This window comes from Crocodylus porosus, unplaced genomic scaffold (assembly GCF_001723895.1).
Source record: "Crocodylus porosus isolate Cpor-Errol unplaced genomic scaffold, CroPor_comp1, whole genome shotgun sequence".
NCBI lineage: Eukaryota > Metazoa > Chordata > Crocodylia > Crocodylidae > Crocodylus > Crocodylus porosus.
Window position 1 is genome coordinate 6,768,674 of NW_017728934.1, and position 18,879 is coordinate 6,787,552.

Consider the following 18,879-nt stretch of genomic DNA (forward strand, 5'->3'; position numbering starts at 1 on the left):
TGCTCCCTGAGTTCTGTTTTCCTGAGCGGCTGACCCCCCAGAGAGTACGAGGCACGGATAGAGAGATACAACGAACGAATATGGACATGTAAAAGCACAGGAAGCAGCCAGCTGACGCACAAAGAAGCCTGGGAGGAGGAACAGGAAGTTGCTGAGCTGTAAGTAACTTACATACCACGTTTACACTATCTTTCCAGACTGGGCTTAGTCTGGAAGGGTGCATGGCTGCGAGCTGTCCAGCAAGGAACTTGTTGTAATAGTTGTGACTAGTTCTTGAGGACCCCATTGATAGGATTTGTATATTCTCTGTGCAATGCAATGCTCTCACTGATGTAGCTCAGTCTTCATTGGTGTTTCTAGAAGTGTGCCTTTTCATGTTACCTTAATGCAGTTTGTGAGATGCCAAATCTTGTACTCCAGATTACCACTCCAGGGTGGCAAAGAATAATGTCTAAAACAAATGCAAAACAGAAGTGGCTTTTGGCAGGTTCAACAGAGGTGATGGGCATATTAGTTAATTCTGCAGCAGCAGTAAGTCTCCCCTCCTTCCCCACCACCATGATCTGTATAGGCCTCAACCAGATGTTGGTGCATTCAGTAAAATAATATTTTGGAATAAGGTACTTGTGATCTGTTCCACTTCAAACAAATATGGAAAAAAAAAACTGCAAAAAAAGTTCTTTCAGGCTCTGTTTATGTCAGTGGTTCTCACCCTTTTTTAGACTGAAGGCATCCCTAATTATCTACAGGCCACCCTGTAACAGGTGCAAGGCACTCCTTTATAACTTTAGTGAATTGAGGCACCCAATTTAAAAAATGAACTTATTTATTACAGTGCTTGCCTCCTTGCAGGGAGGCATTAGGGGAAGGCGAACTGCCAGGCAGGGATGAATGTGAGCCTGCACATATCTGTCTATTCTCACACATGGCTCATCTCTTCACAGCCCAAGGCCCCCCCAAGTTGCCCTGGCACCCTGGTTGAGAATCACTGGTCTGTTTTCCAAAAGGCTGAAGATCCCCCTTGTTGTTGTTAGGCACTCAGAGCAGTGACTGGAGTTCTGATTTGAATCCAGCATAAAGTTGACATTGTGAAGAAACCTTTTTGTTAGGTGCAAGTCAGTGACTAAACTGATTTGAGTATCTTATTTCTTCCTTGTTCTACCCAGTAGAAACTGGGAGCTAGCCACCTGCCAAAGGGCACAAGTTTCTTTATTTATGAAGTGGTGACTTTCTTTTTCTAAAAATGTCCTATTCCACTTGTGGTAGTGGTGTTGGCAGATTGGATTTGTCTTATGAGAACTTCTGTTTACTGCATATGGAATTCAGCCTTATGATTGGCCTAGGCTGAAGGAGGAATTGTCTGTAACTATTTTTCCATATCATGCTTCACTGTATCCTTCTTAACACTTCTACCCAATTGAGCCCAGAGTCTTAGAGTACTGAAGTCCTGCAGAAGCTAGGGCAGGGTGGCACCTCAGAGACTTAGAGGGAAGTACTACTGTCTCTGAGCTTTTCCAGTTAATGTTTTTCACTAATAGGGAAACATCTTTCTGGACATATAACTTGAGTAATCTTGAAATAGCTGAGTCAGAGGATACTTGCTTTGTTTCACTTTCTTTGAGGTAGTGATAAAATAACTTCCTGTGCCTCTGAAAGTTTTCAGTTATACAAGAGAGAGCATTGCAACAATTCAGGTTTGCTAGTTTTTTTCCCTTGTACTGAATATCTGTTGCCATGTGATTTTGACATTTAAAACAAATCTTGTTGTTTTAGGGCTGTGATATCTTTGTGTAATCACAGCTCTAAGATTTGAAACATCAACTGAATGTGTATAGTTGCATCAGACGGTGTTTGTCCCATGAAGGAATACAAGAGATAGTAACAGCAGAAATGAGTAACAATGTAAGTGAGGATTCAGTCCACAAGAATTGTTTTAATTTGAAAATATCAAAATTTTCTTGGTAGAGTATACTTTCCTTCCCTTAATAAAACAATCAGCCAAACTTGATTTTGGTCCATTAGCAAAAGGAATTGTATGTAACACCTGAATATTTGTACCAACTAACTTATTGACCTCGTTTCCTTCTAAGAAAAGAGGATAGACAAATCTGCTGCACCCGTTCTTTGTATTTGACCATTAAGCTTTTTGCTCCACTAATTAAGGATCTTTCGGCAGTATTGGCTGTGTCAAGGGATGGAACATGCAATACTTAGCTCTGTCCAGTTATTTTTAATGTACTTTAATATTTAGTTAAGCTACCCTACTAACTGAATTATCAAAAATTTAAAACTGGAATTTTGTCAGAGTACAGATTTAACATGGTGGGGGGGAAACAAAATGTTAAATTTTAATTATGGCTGTAATATTACTGAAGGGAAAACTTGTTTTTAAGAAAAGTGCCATGGTAATGATACGTTGATGTTTCTTGTTCTAAATTTATATGCCTGTTTTGGAGAGAGTAACTTTAATAAATGCTACAGCAGTGCAGAAGCCAGCCCAAATGTTTAAGACTAAAACAGCCTTATTTAATTGGTAGGAATAATAATTAAAATGTTTCCTGGTCAGTAACTCAAAATATTTTCTTTAATAGTTTACCCTTAATGGGAAGATGAGAATAGTCAGTAAGATAGGAATTAATTGTATGACCCTGTTGACTAGATAGACAAGTTTGTGATGTTGACCCTGTGAGTATGTCAGTGATAAAATCTTACAGACCTTTTTCATTATGTATTGTACTGTGGTGTCAGATTAAAGCATTAGTTTAACCATCAGTGTTCTCAGAATCATGAAACGGGAGATTGTATTGCATTTCCTGTTTTGTTAGCTGGGTAATATAAACTTTTTTCACGTCCTTGTTCAGCCTGAAGGAAGAATTCCCCATCTGGTATGAAAAATTGGTACTGGAAATGGTGCACCATAACACAATCTCTTTGGAAAAGCTGGTAGATGCAGCCTGGTTGGAGATCATGACCAAGTATGCAGTGGGTGAAGAGTGCGACTTTGAGGTGAGGACCTGGGTTCAAATAATTGCTGTGCTTTTGCTCAATGCCCTAACTCCTCAGGAGTGAAAGGAGATCATAGGTGATGTTCCCCCTCCACCTTATGATGGTTATCTACATGTGGTATTGGATGGTAAGAACATTACCTCTTTGTGAAATTCCTTTGATAGAACCCACTCCTCAAGCAATAATCTGGAAACCTGCCCTTTAAATAGGGGCACACGGCAGACTTGTGGTAGTGTCAACAGATAGGAGTGATTTGGACAAAAGAATCATAGAAGTGGGTCACATCTAACTGCTACTGTGTCCCACCACATAGTATGTTCCTAGTAGGAATTCTAGATCAAAAGTGGTAGCTTGCAGCAGTTTACAGTTCACTATTTGGACAGTCCTTGGGCAGTGGCAGAAGCTCAAATAGTTTTTACAAAGGAAACCTTCCATAGGGCAGGAGCAAGAAGAAAAAGTTGAACTTGTTAAATAGGAGGGGAGAGAGATGCCCAATCCAGGGGCATGAGATTTTGAATTAGGTTTAGTTCCCCTTTTCTGATCTTGGGTGTTTTGAATGGCATCATGTGCCTCTGGAATGCTAAATAATCTGCATTAATGAAAACCAGAGGAATCTATGAGATTCTTCCTTTTATAATATGCCAAAGTAGAGAGAGATCCTCATCCTTTAGCAGGGGAAACTATTCTCAGAGAACGTGATTTAAAAATATGCTGTTAAGCCAGGATGGGGGCAGGGATGTTGAGGGAGGATAGATATACTGTTTTCCCTCCCCTCCAAGTGTTAATGCTCATGAGCTCAAATTTCTTGCCCAGTCTTGATGTGTTTTTCTGCTCAGGTTGGGAAGAAGATGCTTCCAGTGAAAGTTGTAAAAATACATCCATTAGAGAAGCTGGATGAGGAGGCTTCTGAGAAAAAGTCTGATGGTGTCTGTGACTCTCCATCCAGTGACAAAGAGAATTCCAGCCAGATTTCCCAGGACAACCAGAAGGAGTCAATCCTGAAGGAGGATGACAACAGGAGGGAGAGTATGAGTAAGTAACAAATAGCTCATTTAATAGAGTGTGGTGTGGGTGAATGGGAAATGCATTCCTGTTCCTTCTTCTCAGGTCTGGGTTATGAAGTACTAAATATGGTCTTTAGAGGGCATTGTTTAATTGTCAGACAACTATTTCAGTCTTTAGTACTGAATTTAAAGAGCACTATTAGTTTCTAGCTACATGTAACTTATTACAAAGCAGCAAATGTACCATGGTCTCTTGGTTTTCTTAAGGTCATATGGTATATGCCTGCAATCAGGGAATTTTACAGTACTTCCCCAGCCAATAAAAATCATTGTCTAGAAAAAAAATTGTGTGCCTGAAGTACCTCAAGTTCTAGAAATTAGCACCTGTTTAGATTTGCCTCTGTGATATAGTCATGTGGCTCTTTCATCAGAAGTCTTATTAAAGAAACTGTACCTGAGCTGTGATTAGGACCCATGTCATTTTGTGCATAGTAACTTATAGTGAAATGGAGCATTGTCAACATGAACAATTGAAATGGGCTGAAGGAGGAAATACCATGCCCTTCTGCAAGGTTGGAAATACCTGGTGAGTCCAGAGACAACTTTTAAGAAACAATTGTAATAAGGTATTATATAGGTTGATAGATTAGAAGTAGGCACAGACTCAGAGCCTGGAGTCAAATCTCCTGGAATTTAAGTTTTTTAGTCTCAAACGCATGTTGAATGTAGAAGACCTAATGGTATAAGAAATACAGAAGAACCATGGATAGCAGCAACACACAAAAGTAAAGGTTATGTTGAATTGTTAATTTCTGTTGTGACTCTCTTTTTCTTCTCTTTGTGGCCCCTCTGGAAAACCAACCAAGCCTGTCTCTGAACTGTACAGCTTTCCAGTGTATATTCAGTATCTGACAGTTTCTCACCTTTCTTATAGATGTTCAGAACTAGTTGTTTCCTTCAAACTAAGATCTGGTCAGAAAATGAGAGAACACCTGTGTGACCTGTTCATATTATACATGTTTCAAAATTAAAGAGAACAAATTTCCTCTTTGACACAGGTTATGACATTATGAGTGTTCAAGCTTTTTTCTGCTTAATAGGGGGAATAACTCTGGTAGTGAAAAGCTGGGCGCCGCACTGAGTCAGGGTATAACACAACTAGGGAGACGATTCAGTTGTTCGGAGAGCAAACACAAGCACACATTACTAGCAACAGCTTTATTCAGAATGGAGATGGCTTCAGGCAAGCTCCCAAAGAAACCGGGTAGCAGCCACTAACAGTAGTTCTTTCCACATTTATACACCTTGGTTCATGCTTATTAACATTTACTCCACCTTTTGTCCCTCCTTTGTTCCACCCATATTCCCGCCTCTGTTTACTGTTTGTTTCATTAGCATGGAATTACCTATGCATTTCACTCATTTAGATGTCTTTTTGCTATGAGCATGTGCCTAAGACTTTAACCTCTGCTTTCTCTCATCACTTGCCGTTTCTTGCTGGCTCCTTCATCTCCAAGGTCTGTCTTCTGCTTATCTCCAACAATAGCTGGTGGGCTGCATCCTGTTCTCCTTACACAATGAGCTATATATCTTACAACACTGCAACCTTGTTAGAAAAATGCTTGCCTAAGCATCTTGCAATGTTACTTTTAATATATCATTCTGCCTTGTGGTTAGCAGCATTGCTGGCTGGCCACAGGCTAAAGCAGGGGTGGGCAATTATTTCGGGTGAACAGCAGAGGCAAACGTTGCCCACCACAGCAGTGGGCTGCTTACCCAGTTTTGGCAGGCTGTGGAGGGCCGCATGGGTAGCCCCGCCCCTTGACAGGTGCCCTGCCCCCGGTCACCTTTTTGGGACCAGTGTCCCAATGTCTTGAGATCAATGTCACAGGGCCAGCGCCGGTGGGGCCTGAAGCAGGGCACAAGCTGGCAGGGGTCTGTGGATCCAAGCTGGGCTGCACCAGCAGGTAGAGGGGGGAGCTGGTGCAGCTCCATAGAGTCCCTGCTGGCTGGGACTCAGTGTTCCCACTGGCTTCCACACCTGCTCACTCCCAGCACCCCCTAGCCCCATGGTACCGGGGGGGGGGGAGGGGGCTTAGCACAGCCCCAACCCCCTGCTCACCAGTAGGGAAGAAGCTGGTGCTGAGTGCAGGGGTGGGAAAAGCGGCTCCTCGTCCGCCTTGTGGCCAGTGCTCCCTGCTGCAGCCACTTGCAGCTCATGCAGGGCTGTCGTGAGCAGGCAGGCACAGGCAGCTCCACATGGGCTATGAGCAGCTGCACTGGCCACGGGGCGGGTGAGGGGCTGCTTTTCCCCACACTTGGCACCAGCTTGTAACCCAGCCCTGCTGCCAGCATGGGCCTGCCAGCTCCAGCCTTGCCCATCAGGGCTGCGCATGGCGGCGGCAGCTGCGGACCCCCTGCTTGCTGTGGTGGGCAGTGTTTGCCTCTGCTGTTCACCTGAAGCTTGTGCACTGGGCAGCTCATAGGCGGCAGTGGCAAACACTGCCCGGTGCAGCAGGTGGGGGGGGCTGCAGCTGCTATCACTGTGCACAGCCCTGACAGGCGAGCCTGGAGCCGGCGCGGGGCCAGGTTACAAGCTGGTGCTGAGTGCAGGGGTGGGAAAATGACTCCTTGCCTGCCTGGTGCCCCCCTCCCCTCCCCCCCCCACACACACACACACACACACACACACACACACACACAAAAGGGAGCACCGACCACGGGGTGGGGGAAAGGGCTGCTTTCCTCTGCACCGGGAAAGAACAGGGAAGGACCCCGGGGAAAAGTAGCCCCTCCTCTTCTGCCGCGTGGCTGGCGCTTCCTGCTGTAGCTACTTGCACCCCACGCGGGACTGTCCTGAGCAGGCATAGGCAGCCCCAGGTGGGCTGCAAGCGGCTGCAGCACGGGGTGCTGGCCACAGGGCGGGCAGGGGGCTGCCTCTTCCCCATGCTCAGCTTTTCCCCAGACCACATTTTCCCCAGGCTCCTTCCCTGCCTGGGTTCCTCTGTCCTCCCCCCTGAGGTTCTGGCACGGGGCAGCCACGTGGTCCCAGGGATTGGGGCTGGGCAGGCCCTGCTGTTGTGGGAGCCCACCAGGCTTCCCCTGGTTTCTACTGCCACTGGTTCCTATAATTTTTGGCAGGTACCAAGGGCAGATAAATATTAATTTTCTAAATTTTTTTAGGGGCCTTGTGCTGATTAGAATAACGTTGCAGGCCAGATGCAGCCTGTTGGCTGTATTTTGCCCACCCCTGGGCTAAAGCCTTTTATTCAGCTGTAAATCCAATGCTCCCCAAGATCTAAATACTGTCACCCTAACAAAATGGAGTATTTTGTTGCCACAGATGGGCTTTGAGTCTAGGCATACCTTAGGTTTTCCCATCAGAAATGGAGTACTTCTGGCAAAAATGTGTTGGTAGTCTAGGCCACAGGAATTTCCTATTTGTTGTTATTCTACGCAAAAAAATTTAGCTTTGTAAAGGGACTATTTTATAATAATTCTTAAGAGGGGCTATTACAAAATTTCTTGAATGAAACCTTAGCAAGCTCAAATCAGGCTAAATAGCAAAGCGTATCATAAAAGCACTTGTATTTAACATGCACTTTAGAAACGTAAACTAACTCTTGTAGTACTTGAAGGTGTGTATAACGTAAGTATCATATCCATTTCACGTGCTCTTTCTAGATAGCTAGGTAAAGGTGAGATGGGATCTAATGTACAATCCACACAGTCTTGCCTCCTACCATGCCATATGTGTATGACAGGATGTGTGATTGTGGGATTACGCATGAGATTCCATCATATCTTATTGCTGGTGCAGGGGGAACCCAATCTTGGGCTCCTCTTGCACCAGCAAGAAGCAGTTGAGGGGCTTCCAACTGCAAGGGTGCCCCAGTCACCCGTGAGATCAAAGCAGCCCTGGTCCCCCAGGTCCAGGGTTTTCACATACCCCCAGGGCAGCTACATGCTGGCTGCCAGGACCCAGCTGGCTTCTGGCACCCAGCATCCACAGCTGTAGGACTTGGTCCTTGTGCTGAAGGGAACCAGAGTCTGCAGCTGCTGGGACTCCATAGTTGCGAAACTCCCAGCCCTGGTTGGGCATGGTACACCTCTGAGGTTGGGAGCCTTGTCAGCTGGCAGGCGGCTACAAGCATAAGTTAAAGCTTGATAGCAACCAGATATAAACTTAATATACGTTTTCAAGGTCTAACTTTATAGCTGGTTGGAGCTTTTTCTGGCATGCTAGCTACTTTGCATGTGTAGCTGGTCTTAAGTTAATTGCACAATTAACAAGTTAATTGTGCAATACCTGTAAATGTGTAGAGGGGTCCACAGATGAGTAAACTGAGGAATAAAGTGAAATGGCTCATCTTGAGTGACAAAGTAAGTTACTTGCAAAACCAGGACTGGAATTGGCTTCCAACTTTTAGTTCAACACTTAATCTGCTACAGAATTTCTGTGCAAATCCTGAGCGGTTGTATTAATGGGAAACTCTTGCTTTGAATTGTTCACCATGTAAATGTTGTGGTAACAGTTGTAATAGACCTTTATTGTCTGTGACAGTGTTAATATATAGGGAAATACTCCGATTCTGAATCTGTGAAGCAATAAACTGCTGCATTAGTAATGCTTGGAATAAGGCTAATGCCTACTGGGAAAGGAGATGTTCTCACTGAGGAGTAATTAATTTTCTTGCCAGTATGGAACATCACTTTCATTCTATTTTAAAATAATACATTGATACAATTCAGAATAACATTTTAGTGTTTGTCAGAATTTCATTGAACAAAATATTGCAGAGCACAAAACTAAATATGTTAATTTTTGAAGGCACTGGTTAAGAAACATGCAATTCCATTTATAAGAGGGATAGCATCATGATTGTCAGGAGTCAAGACTACAAAGATTTTTATTGTTCCCTGTGGCAGCATGCGACCTAGGGGTGCTGTGAAATCCCCTAGCGCCCCTACCTACCATGCCAAATCGGGTTTAATGCACCCTCGCTATGTCGCCCGCCACGTCTTTGATGGTAATATGTAAAGAGAGGCTGCCTTTCTAACCCTCCTTGGCATGGTGCCTGGATGCATCTTGGCTCTGTCTAGTTGCCTGGTGCACTCCAACCTCTGAGGCTGCATGTGAGTCCCACAGTTGCCCGTGCCCACACTGGGGCCCGTGTCCCCACGGCTCTCGCAGCCCGCACGGGGTCTTGCCTCGTGATCCCTCGCAATCAAGGCTCAGGTGGCCGTAGCTGTGCCTGGCCCCCAGACCCCTTTCCCGGGTCTCATGCCCACTGGGCTCTTCACAATCGAGGCTCAGGTGGCTGTAGCCGTGCCTGGCCTCCAGACCCCCTTTCTGGGTCTTGCGCCTCACTGGGGCTTCTTGCCTGCACCCATACTGGGCTCCTCCCAATACTGCCCACACTGGGGCCAGGGTCGGGACACCCCAAAATGCAGAGCCTTCTCTGGCACCAGGAACCCCCACACTACTGGGGAGCTCCTATGAGGCCGCCTCCAACCCCTACAGCCTCACCCGGTCCTTCGGTGTAACAACAAACAAAACGGCAAACTCCCACTCCTGGGCTACAACATAAATTCCAAGCCAAACTGGCTAACCTTCATTCATATCCCTACTAGGGTTTCCTCCACCCAGTATCATCACCCCGCAACTGCTCAGGCCATCCAGCTTCCCTGCTCCGCTTACTCCGGCAGAGCTCCCACTTCCTCGGCTGCCAGAAAGGAACTGGCTCTGGTCTCAGCCTGGCTGTTTATATAGGCCAGGCCCTGCCTCCTTCTGGTCAGCTGACTCAACTGGTTGTCTTAGCAGCCCACACCTGTGCTGCTCTGGGGAGTGGCAGCTGAGCCCATATTACTGTTGTCAGTAGCAGGCACCTTAGTGCCCTGCTACATTCCCCTAATGTTGGTTCTGATATATTTGCAGTGATTGGTTTAATTGAATCTGTTCGTCAACTGCAGATGCCCCCTTCCCAAAGAAGAAAATCCAGTTTAACATTTCAAAGTGTTCAAATCAGAGTGTTATGCGAGTACTTAATTCCATACAGAATAGTCCCTTAATAAAAATGGGAAGTGTACACAATTATGTACTGAATATTAAGCATGCTTGTGCATTTTTATCTGTGCCCTGCTGTCCATACAGATGTTAGTAATGCAGCTCAGCAATGTCCAGCCAGTAAGTCAGGCAGGGAAATGGGGGTGGGGGTTAGAAGGGGTAGGGGGGTGCAGCTAGAAGCCCGCGTGATGAGGGAGGGAGTGGGGCAGAGGCAGGGTCAGATGCTCTCCAGCCAGGGCAAAGAATGTGAGCCTGGGAGGGGTGAAAACAGTGAATGTTGGGGTGGCCATAGCCCACTCTGTAGCCGACCCTCTCAGAGTCACTGCCACCCACCTGGAGCACAGTCCCAGCCCAGCCCTCCCTGCTGGGAAGAGGCCTGCACAACTCCTGGCTCCAAGCCCACCGAAGACAGACTGCCCTCTCCCCACCCACAAAGCCGGGGGGCACATGCCCCCCATGCCTCCCCTGGGCATATGCCCCCTGGCTTTGTGTGTGGGGAGCTGCAGTGGGGAGCTGGCCCACCCCCTGAACCCTCTGCACCCCCTGAATGAGCTGCCCATGGCTCTGCCCCACTCCCAGTGGGGTCATGTTCACCGCCCTGATTGGGCAGCCCCTGCTCCTGCCCCACTCCTTCCTTCACTGTTGGGGCCTTGATCTGCTCCATCCCCACCCCTTTCCTCCGTCTCAGACTTGCAAGCAGGGAACTGCTCTCTAAGCTGCGGGGCTGCATGTCGGTTATCCGATCAGTATCTGCTGATATGGCTGGTTAATAATTGGCTGTCGGTATCAGCCAAAAAAATCTTGGTGCACCCCTAGTTTCTTGGTTTTCCTTCTAAGAAACTGGAATCACAGAAGTGATAAGCTGAAAGCCATGTGCAGACCAGTGGCAGAGCCAGGAGTAGACCCCCAGGTCTTCTGAATCACTGGTTCTATCTCATTCTTAAATATGAACCTGTTATATACACTGTTGATATCTATTCTGTTAACAAGTCTTAACGTTCAGGCATTCAAATTTTTTTCTAATGCAGCTTTTTCAGACTTGCAGTGTTTGGCTCACAACTTCCATTGTATTTATTCAGTGATGACATAATCTGGTAATGCTGCCTCAGTGACTAGAATCAGAACCAAAATATCACTTTCAGTGCTTGCTGAACTGCTTGCAGATATTTGCAAAACAAAAGTGAACAAAAGGCAAAACCTGAGTTGCGTGTCGTGAACCTTTTCCATCTGCGTGCTTTGCGAAGATCCATCTCTCCTCAGGTGCCTTGTTGTCTCTGCTCAGGTTTTTCGTGCCTTTCAACTCAAGGCAAGAAATTCTATAATGTGCAGTTCTGGGGTCAGTCCCTTCTAGCTTATTTGGAAACTTAAAGCTAATGCAGAATGAGGCTGCTTACTTATCAAGTGTGTAGGGAGCCCATTATACTTGTGCTTTGTAATCTAATCCTTACTGCTGGCCTGGTTTTGCCAGAGTTTAAAGGCTGGTGTTTTAATCTGTAGAGATTAAATAATGCTTTGGAGAACTGGTTGTTGGAGACTGATTCTCTTGCTGTGTGGTTATGTTGTAGATAGCATACCTTTTTTCTTTTAAACGTAAGGAACTATAAAGCATGATTTTCAGTTGAGTCTGTCTGGTGAAGAAACCTAAGCATGGGTACTTTTTTCCTCCAGACTTTTGTTTATCAGATCTCAGTTGCCTTCTGGGTAGATAGTAATGCAATCTTTATTTATTTATTAATAATTTATTTATTTATTCATACATTCCCCCCTTTATATTCATTTCAGTGTTGTTAAATGCTAGTGCTGCATGGATAAGTCGTTGATTGGTATTGATGGATAGACAATGCCCTTCAGTAGCTAAGGTATTTAGAGCTGTTGGTCAGTACTTAGACTTGCTTGTGTCACTGTTTTTCTTTTTAAGTAATAGTACTGTACTGTTTCTGTTCGAGGTGTAATATTTCATAACTTGTTGATAGCTGTGAAAAGCAGACAGACATAACTTTTAGCCTATTTAAAAGGGGAGGGGGAGCTTCAGGTCCAGAGGGTGCTTTAGTTGTATGATATAATTGTTACTTCTACATGCCCCTGGGTTATCTGAATTGCTGTAGCTTTAACTCTGAATGAGCCAATGTAAAAATGGCAAAGATTTAGCACTTTTATCTCTACCAGAATTTGAAGATGTAACAGTTACATCATGGCAGTTTACACTTTTATCATTTGGTTATAAGACTCTTAAACTTTTTACTATCTTATGCATTTAAGCAAATAATTATTCAATTCAGGAATACTGATATTACTGTTCTTGTTTGAGTCGTGGCATGAATGTAAAGATTAAAATCTAGAGATTTATTTTCTACAGTCAGGTTTTATTGAGTAGGTATTTTAAGGAGGAGCATATGCTTCTAATTGTTCTCTAGCCAAGAAATAAGCCTCTGTTTACTCTAGGTGGAGTTGTCATTGTTTCTTTGACTATATTAACATTTGTAGTAAGGTTACTTGGTTAATGGATTCAACATCAGCTCTTGAAAAGAAGTGATCCTTTTAGAAACACTTGAACACTCAGACTACAGCTTTTTTCAGAACGTGAATTGACGTGGAAAATACTTTCTGCCAACCGCTTTTTAGAAACTCCAGATTAAGAACTGCTGTATTAGATGGGAGGGGGCAAAACCATTAAAATTAGATTATTTTTATTTCCCCAAATATCACTGGTTTGATCAAATGCATCAGCTGTATTGATAGTTCCTTGTTAAAAGCTAGCAGTCTGTGATCAAGAAACTTTTATCTCGGTGCCATTTGATCTCAGTCTGTCTTTACTGTGATGTAGAACTCGCCCCCATCCATCTATTGTTAGTCCCTCGCTCCGGTGATCTGTATTTTCCCTACTGGCTTTGTCATCTTTTTTTGGATTCCCAATCTTAAACATTTACTAATAAAAGTCAATCTACTCGCCTCTTGAGGTTGCTGCCCTGGGTAGGCATAACTAGTTGACCTGAAGCAGTGGCATATTGAAACATTGAGAGCTTCTGTCAAGAGCCCCTTCCTATGATCAGTTCCTCCCCCTATTAGTGACTGGTACAGGAATCTCAGGAGGTGTAAAGGACTTGCCTTGTAGATAGCTATTTTTTATTTTTTTTTGAATTTGTGCATAAAGGCGTACCACTCTGGACATGAGCTTAAATATGTTTTTCTAAGTGGTGCCCCCTCATATTTTAAGGCTTTCTGTTCTGGAAGGTGTTCTCAATCTTTTGTTTCACAGTGTCCGAAACGGAGTTTGACGTATTCTAGTGCTCTAGTCTGATCAGAGGCTAACTAAGGTTGTGGGACATCAAAGGAGTGTTAGAGGTCCAAGCATCATCTGTAGCAGCACACTTTGGTCTCTCTGTTTTTGAGCATCACACTATTAACTGCCTTATTCTTGCTTAATTAGGTGATCGGGCACGCAGATCCCCTCGGAAGCTTCCTACTTCTCTGAAGAAGGAAGAGAAGAAATGGGTTCCACCTAAATTCCTGCCACACAAGTATGATGTCAAACTGAAAAATGAAGAAAAGGTGAGGTGACTACTTGAATTGCATATGAACAGAAAAGGATGATTAAATAATCCATATGCATATCTCTCAATGGTACAGTACAGGACCAAGCAGAGATCCCCAAGCTGACTTTGAATAATATAGTTTGTACCTCAGAAGCAGTAAAGACACTTTTTGCACAGCATTTTACTTACGCTATTAGCTGGATCTCTCTGTCCCATGTAGATCTACTCTGTCTCCAGCAGTGAGGTTTCCATTAACAATGTTTAGCATTATGTTTAAGATGGAGGCTTAAAAGATCCAGTTTTAGCCTTGATGAGCCAGCTGGTTGTTAACTGGTTGATCTGTGACTTAGCACTTCATAAATGAGCCATGGCCAGTGATATGTTAACTGTGTAAGTTGACCAAGAGTAGCTGCTATTATAATCAGGTTTATTACTTGTTAATAAACATAGGAGACTCTAGGAAGTTTTAGGTTTCTGCATGTTGAATTATGAAGATGAATATGACTCAACAGTGTGGTGAAGCTGCCAAAAGGACCAATAAAACTCTGGTGTGCATCAGCCACTGGGTGGCCAGTAGATCCAGGGAGGTGCTTCTCCCTCTCCTTTTTAGAATTGGTGAGACCTCAGCTGAGAACTGTCCAATTTTGGGCACCACACTTCAAGAAGGACATGGATAAGCTTGAGAGGGTACAAAGAAGGGCCACCTGTATGGTTAAGGGCATGAAGGGCAGGCCCTATGAGAAGTGACTCCAGGAACTGGGCCTGTTCAGCCTGAGGAAGAGAAGGCTGAGAGGTGACTTGGTGGTCACCTACAGGTACCTCAGCGGGGGAGCATCAAAAACTAGGAGAGAAACTATTCAGGAGGGCACCTCAAGGGAGGGTGAGGACCAATGGGCATAAACAAATAGAGGGTAAATTCAGGGTGGATATGAGGAAAACCTTTTTTCTGTAAGGGTCACCAGAATCTGGAATATGCTTCCAGCAGAGGTGGTGCAGTCACCCTCCTTGGAGGTGTTCAGGGCGAGGCCGGATAGGCACCTTGCTGAGCTCATCTGAGCCCAATAACTTCCTGCTCATGGCAGGGGACCGGAGTTGATGCTCGTACTGGTCCCTTCTGGTTCTGTGATTCTGTGTTTTCCATTACCTGGTCAGTGATCATAATCCAGTAGGAAAACAACAGCAATCTTCACTCAGTGATAACAGCTGTAGAATTGCTCCTTTGGTCTCTGGTTTCTCCCTTCTTTAAGAGAAGATCAGTATTGTGCGGGTGTACAGATGCAAGGTAGGGCTTTTCACAGTTGCCAAAATGAAGTGCTAAATTTTGGCAAGGTAGCTGCAACATTTCACATATTCTAGTGGTAGTTTTAGTTAACCGAACCTCCCACCAACTTTTCTCAAATATCTCCATCCTGCAAGTTTTATTTATTTTATTTTGAGGTTACAGGAGGAGAAGGCTTTGAAAAGAGGAATGGATATTTCCTGGAAAAGCGGAAGTGTTGCAGACCCTGGCTGCATTCTTATGCTGCGTGGCATAAACCTGCAGAGAATATACAAGTTGAAAACATTTAATAATCAATCCTTGTTTTTCTCTATTTCAAAGATAATTAGCAGTGTGCCAGCCGATAGCTTAGTCCGTACTGAACGTCCTCCCAACAAGGAGATCCTGAGGTATTTCATCCGTCATAATGCACTGCGGGCTGGCACAGGCGAGAATGCCCCATGGGTGGTAGAGGATGAGCTAGTGAAGAAATATTCTCTCCCCAGTAAATTTAGTGACTTTCTACTTGATCCACATAAGGTAAGAATTTATCTAAATTTCTGGTTGAAGGGTGGTGCTGGGAGTGGGAAAGAATTGTTAGCTAAGGTTTTTGTGTAACTGGTGGGTTTTTGGAGACTTCACTTGAGATGCCTGAAAAGAGCTTAGTTTGCCCAGGGTAACTGACCTACACTTTCTGAAAATTGCTCCTTTTTAAGGCAGTTCAACCTGGGCATCTAAAAATTCTAGTTTTGAAAAAGTTGGTTCAAGTTCGTTGCTTAAGTGGGCCATGCTTACGTCTTAATGGTTGCTTACAGACATGGGGGAAAAAAATATCAAACAAAATGACGCTTTACTTCAAGCTTGGTATGCCCTCATGCCAAGCACATGCATCCCCAAAAGAGGCATCGTGTTAGTTGCACCCCGCTTGCCAAATGTCTGTATAGATCAGGTACTTCAGCAGGGCTTTCTGGCACTTAGCTGATTGAATCAGCTATAGAGAAAAGTGCCAGAAAGCCTCACTGAAGCACCCAATCAATACAGATGCTGCGTAGCTGGGTTGGACTATCATGTTGCCTCTTCCAGTAAAGCATTGTTTTTGTTTTGTTTTTTCCCCATGTTTGTCAGTGCCCAACATGTCTTAGTGAGTGAAGTGAAAAGTCTAGAATCCAGTGGGTTTCTGATGCATTGTAAAATTAATTTAAAATGAAGCTGTGTACTTGTTGACTAATGATGTGGTAGCTTTCAAAAGTTTTTGTCCTTCACTTCCTTTCCTATACTTCCAGAATTCAGTTTTAAAGTCTTTTGCCATTTAGAAATGACTTGTTTGTCATGATGCAGAATCCTTCTGTAATTAGGACTATTAGGACTAAAACAATGCTGTTTAAGTGGCAGTTTAAGTAATGGGGACTTAAATGGCAGTTAAATGGGGGACTTAAATGGCAGTTCTAAGTATTGGGGACTGGTAAATGCTTCTTGCAGAGAACAAAATAAAATTTTATTAGGCACCATGTTTGTTAGGGCTGTGTGACATTTCAACAAGTCTTTCGTTTCAAAGCTATTTTGACTCGTTTCGAGCTCAAAACAGCAAAATCAAAATGAGGGCACTTGAAACATTTCGAGTTTCGAAGCCGGCTTGCTTGCAGCTAAACAGAAACTGAGGAGAGGGAAGAGGGGGAATGACTGCTGTGATGTTGACGTCTAGCTCCCGGTTTGATTCCCCAGCTCTCTGATCATTTCCCCAGCTCTTTCCGGGGGGTATGGGCCCCTGATCTGTGAGTGGGGTTTCAGCAGGCTTCTGCTGCAGGGTGTGGCCAGCGGCAGCTGCTCGGATCCCCAAACTCCTCTCAGGGGAAGTGGGACTCTTCCTCAGATCTGCATACAGGATGACAACAGGCTGCCACTGCCAGCAAGTGATACTAGTTTTGCTTTGAACGGCTTGAGGTGCAGTTTCAAAAAAACCCCCGCACCTGTCTCCTTGCACTCAAAGGGCTACTGTACCTGCAATTTTCTTCCGAATCAGGCAAGAAGTGACGAAGTCATAGGCATTTTCATGATTCCCCATTATAGCCTATGGGTGAAACATCAAAATGTGTTGAAACAGCCTTGAAACAGATAAATAGTTTAGACCAAACGAAATGGAACAGTGCTTCGAAACAGCAAAATGAAATGCTGTTCCGGTGAAATGGAAGTCAAAATGAAACTACTGTGTCGTGCAGCCCTAGTGTTTGTTCTTGACTTACTTTTGTTCCCTAATGTCTTGTGCTAGGGCACTTTAGCATAACACTTAGCAATGCTACATTTTCTTTGCTTTATGGACAAGGAATGCAAGTAACTAGCAAAGCTATTTTGAGGCGTCTGAAGTTTACTGTGTAGGACAAGCAATAATGCTGTAACCTTTATACAGTAATGCAAGTTACTGTATAACGAGTTAATGTATACTGTATAATGAGGAGAGACTGAGGGACATAGATCTCCTCAGCCTTTGCAAGAGAAGGCTGAGAGATGATCTTGTGGCTGCCTATAAATTCATTGGGGGAGGGCAGCAGGGAATAGGAGATGCTCTGTTTACTAGGGCACCCCCTGGAGTAACTAGGAACAATGGCCAGAAATTGATGGAGAGCAGATTTAGGTTAGACATTAGAAAGAACTTCTTCACAGTATGGGTTGCTAGAATCTGGAATGGGCTCCCAAGGGAGGTGGTGCTCTCCCCTACCCTGGGGGTCTTCAAGAGGAAACTGAACGAGCATCTACCTGGGGCTGTTTCCTGCCTGGGGCAGGGGGTCAGACTCGATGACTTACGGAGGTCCCTTCTGACCCTAACATCTATGAATGTATTAATCTATAAGTTATTCAGTTATTTTTCTAGTTATGATACTGACTTGAGAAGACGCATACTTTGGTTTTGCATGTTAGTCTATGCAGAGAGACTATTTCGATCTTGTATAAAATTCTGGTTTGAAGCAGTGCTTTACAGAGTAAGGTAAACTTGAGGTAAAGGTGATGAAATTTATCCAAGGTCACACAACATATTAATGGCTGAACTGTAAACGGGTCTTGGGTAGCCTTACTTCCAGTCTTGTGCCCCCCTTCTGATTACTTTCTACCTAATTCCTAATCCAGAGCTTGCTTTAGTTGCAGGCTTACAATTTTTAGCTTCTCTTGGCAATACTTGGCAGCTACCATACACCTTGCCAACAGATGGCCTATAATGTTCTCCATTTAGTAGAAAACATCAAAATCTACTGCATTAAAAGTTTTGTTTCCTGCAGGAGGAGGCTTCTATAATACTGGTCACTGCCATTTCTAGTTACTGTCTACTAGGAAGCAGAATAAAACTGAATCTGCAAATGGTTTTAAATTTCATTTAAAATATTTGGGGAGTCCTGACCTTAATAAAGTCCATCTGTTGAAATAACGGAGACATTTTCATTAGAATGGTCAGTTTCTTAGAAACATAAGTAACAAATGCTAAGAAGGGAAATAGGGTGGCAGACTGGAGAATTGGCAAGCGTAGGCAAGACTTTAGGAGCTAAAGAGATTAAGTTTTCTACAAAATAACTGTTCGCAAGCTGTGTAAATGTTGGTGAAATGATGCCTAGAAATTGACAGAAAAAGATCTGTTTTGCAATAACATTTGACTGCTCTTATTGCCCAGTCAGCTCTCAGTAGTTTCTCCATTATAGGGTTTCTCGCTCCTTGTTAAGAAATACGTAAAACATGATAATTTTGTAAGGCAATTTTTTAATTATACGCAACATTAACTAAAAATAACTTCTTTAAAAAAATAACCAATGTAACTCTAGGGTCAGTGTTCTTCAGTGGCTTGATGGTTGCGCCCAAGTATAGAATAAAAGCGGTTTTTTGTGTCTATCCCAAGATACTGTAACAGATTTCAACACAGAATCAACCTAGAATCCTTATTTTCAAGGAGCAAGTCTATACTCATTTCCTTCTGCAGAGCAGTCTTCAGTAAAACTCTAGTATAGAGCACTAAAAAAAAGAAGAAAAAAG

General features: G+C 44.0%; 1 protein-coding gene across 1 annotated transcript in view; it reads left to right on the forward strand.

Annotated features, from left to right (window-relative positions):
* The window catches only part of BAZ1B (bromodomain adjacent to zinc finger domain 1B), a 75,468-nt gene that overhangs the window by 9,203 nt on the left and 47,386 nt on the right, over window positions 1–18,879 (forward strand). Inside the window, exons 2-6 of the mRNA XM_019546420.1 lie at window positions 42–158; window positions 2,862–3,006; window positions 3,843–4,038; window positions 13,505–13,626; window positions 15,211–15,408. Of these exons, the coding sequence (XP_019401965.1) occupies window positions 42–158; window positions 2,862–3,006; window positions 3,843–4,038; window positions 13,505–13,626; window positions 15,211–15,408 (778 nt within the window). The remainder of the gene's footprint in view (window positions 1–41; window positions 159–2,861; window positions 3,007–3,842; window positions 4,039–13,504; window positions 13,627–15,210; window positions 15,409–18,879) is intronic.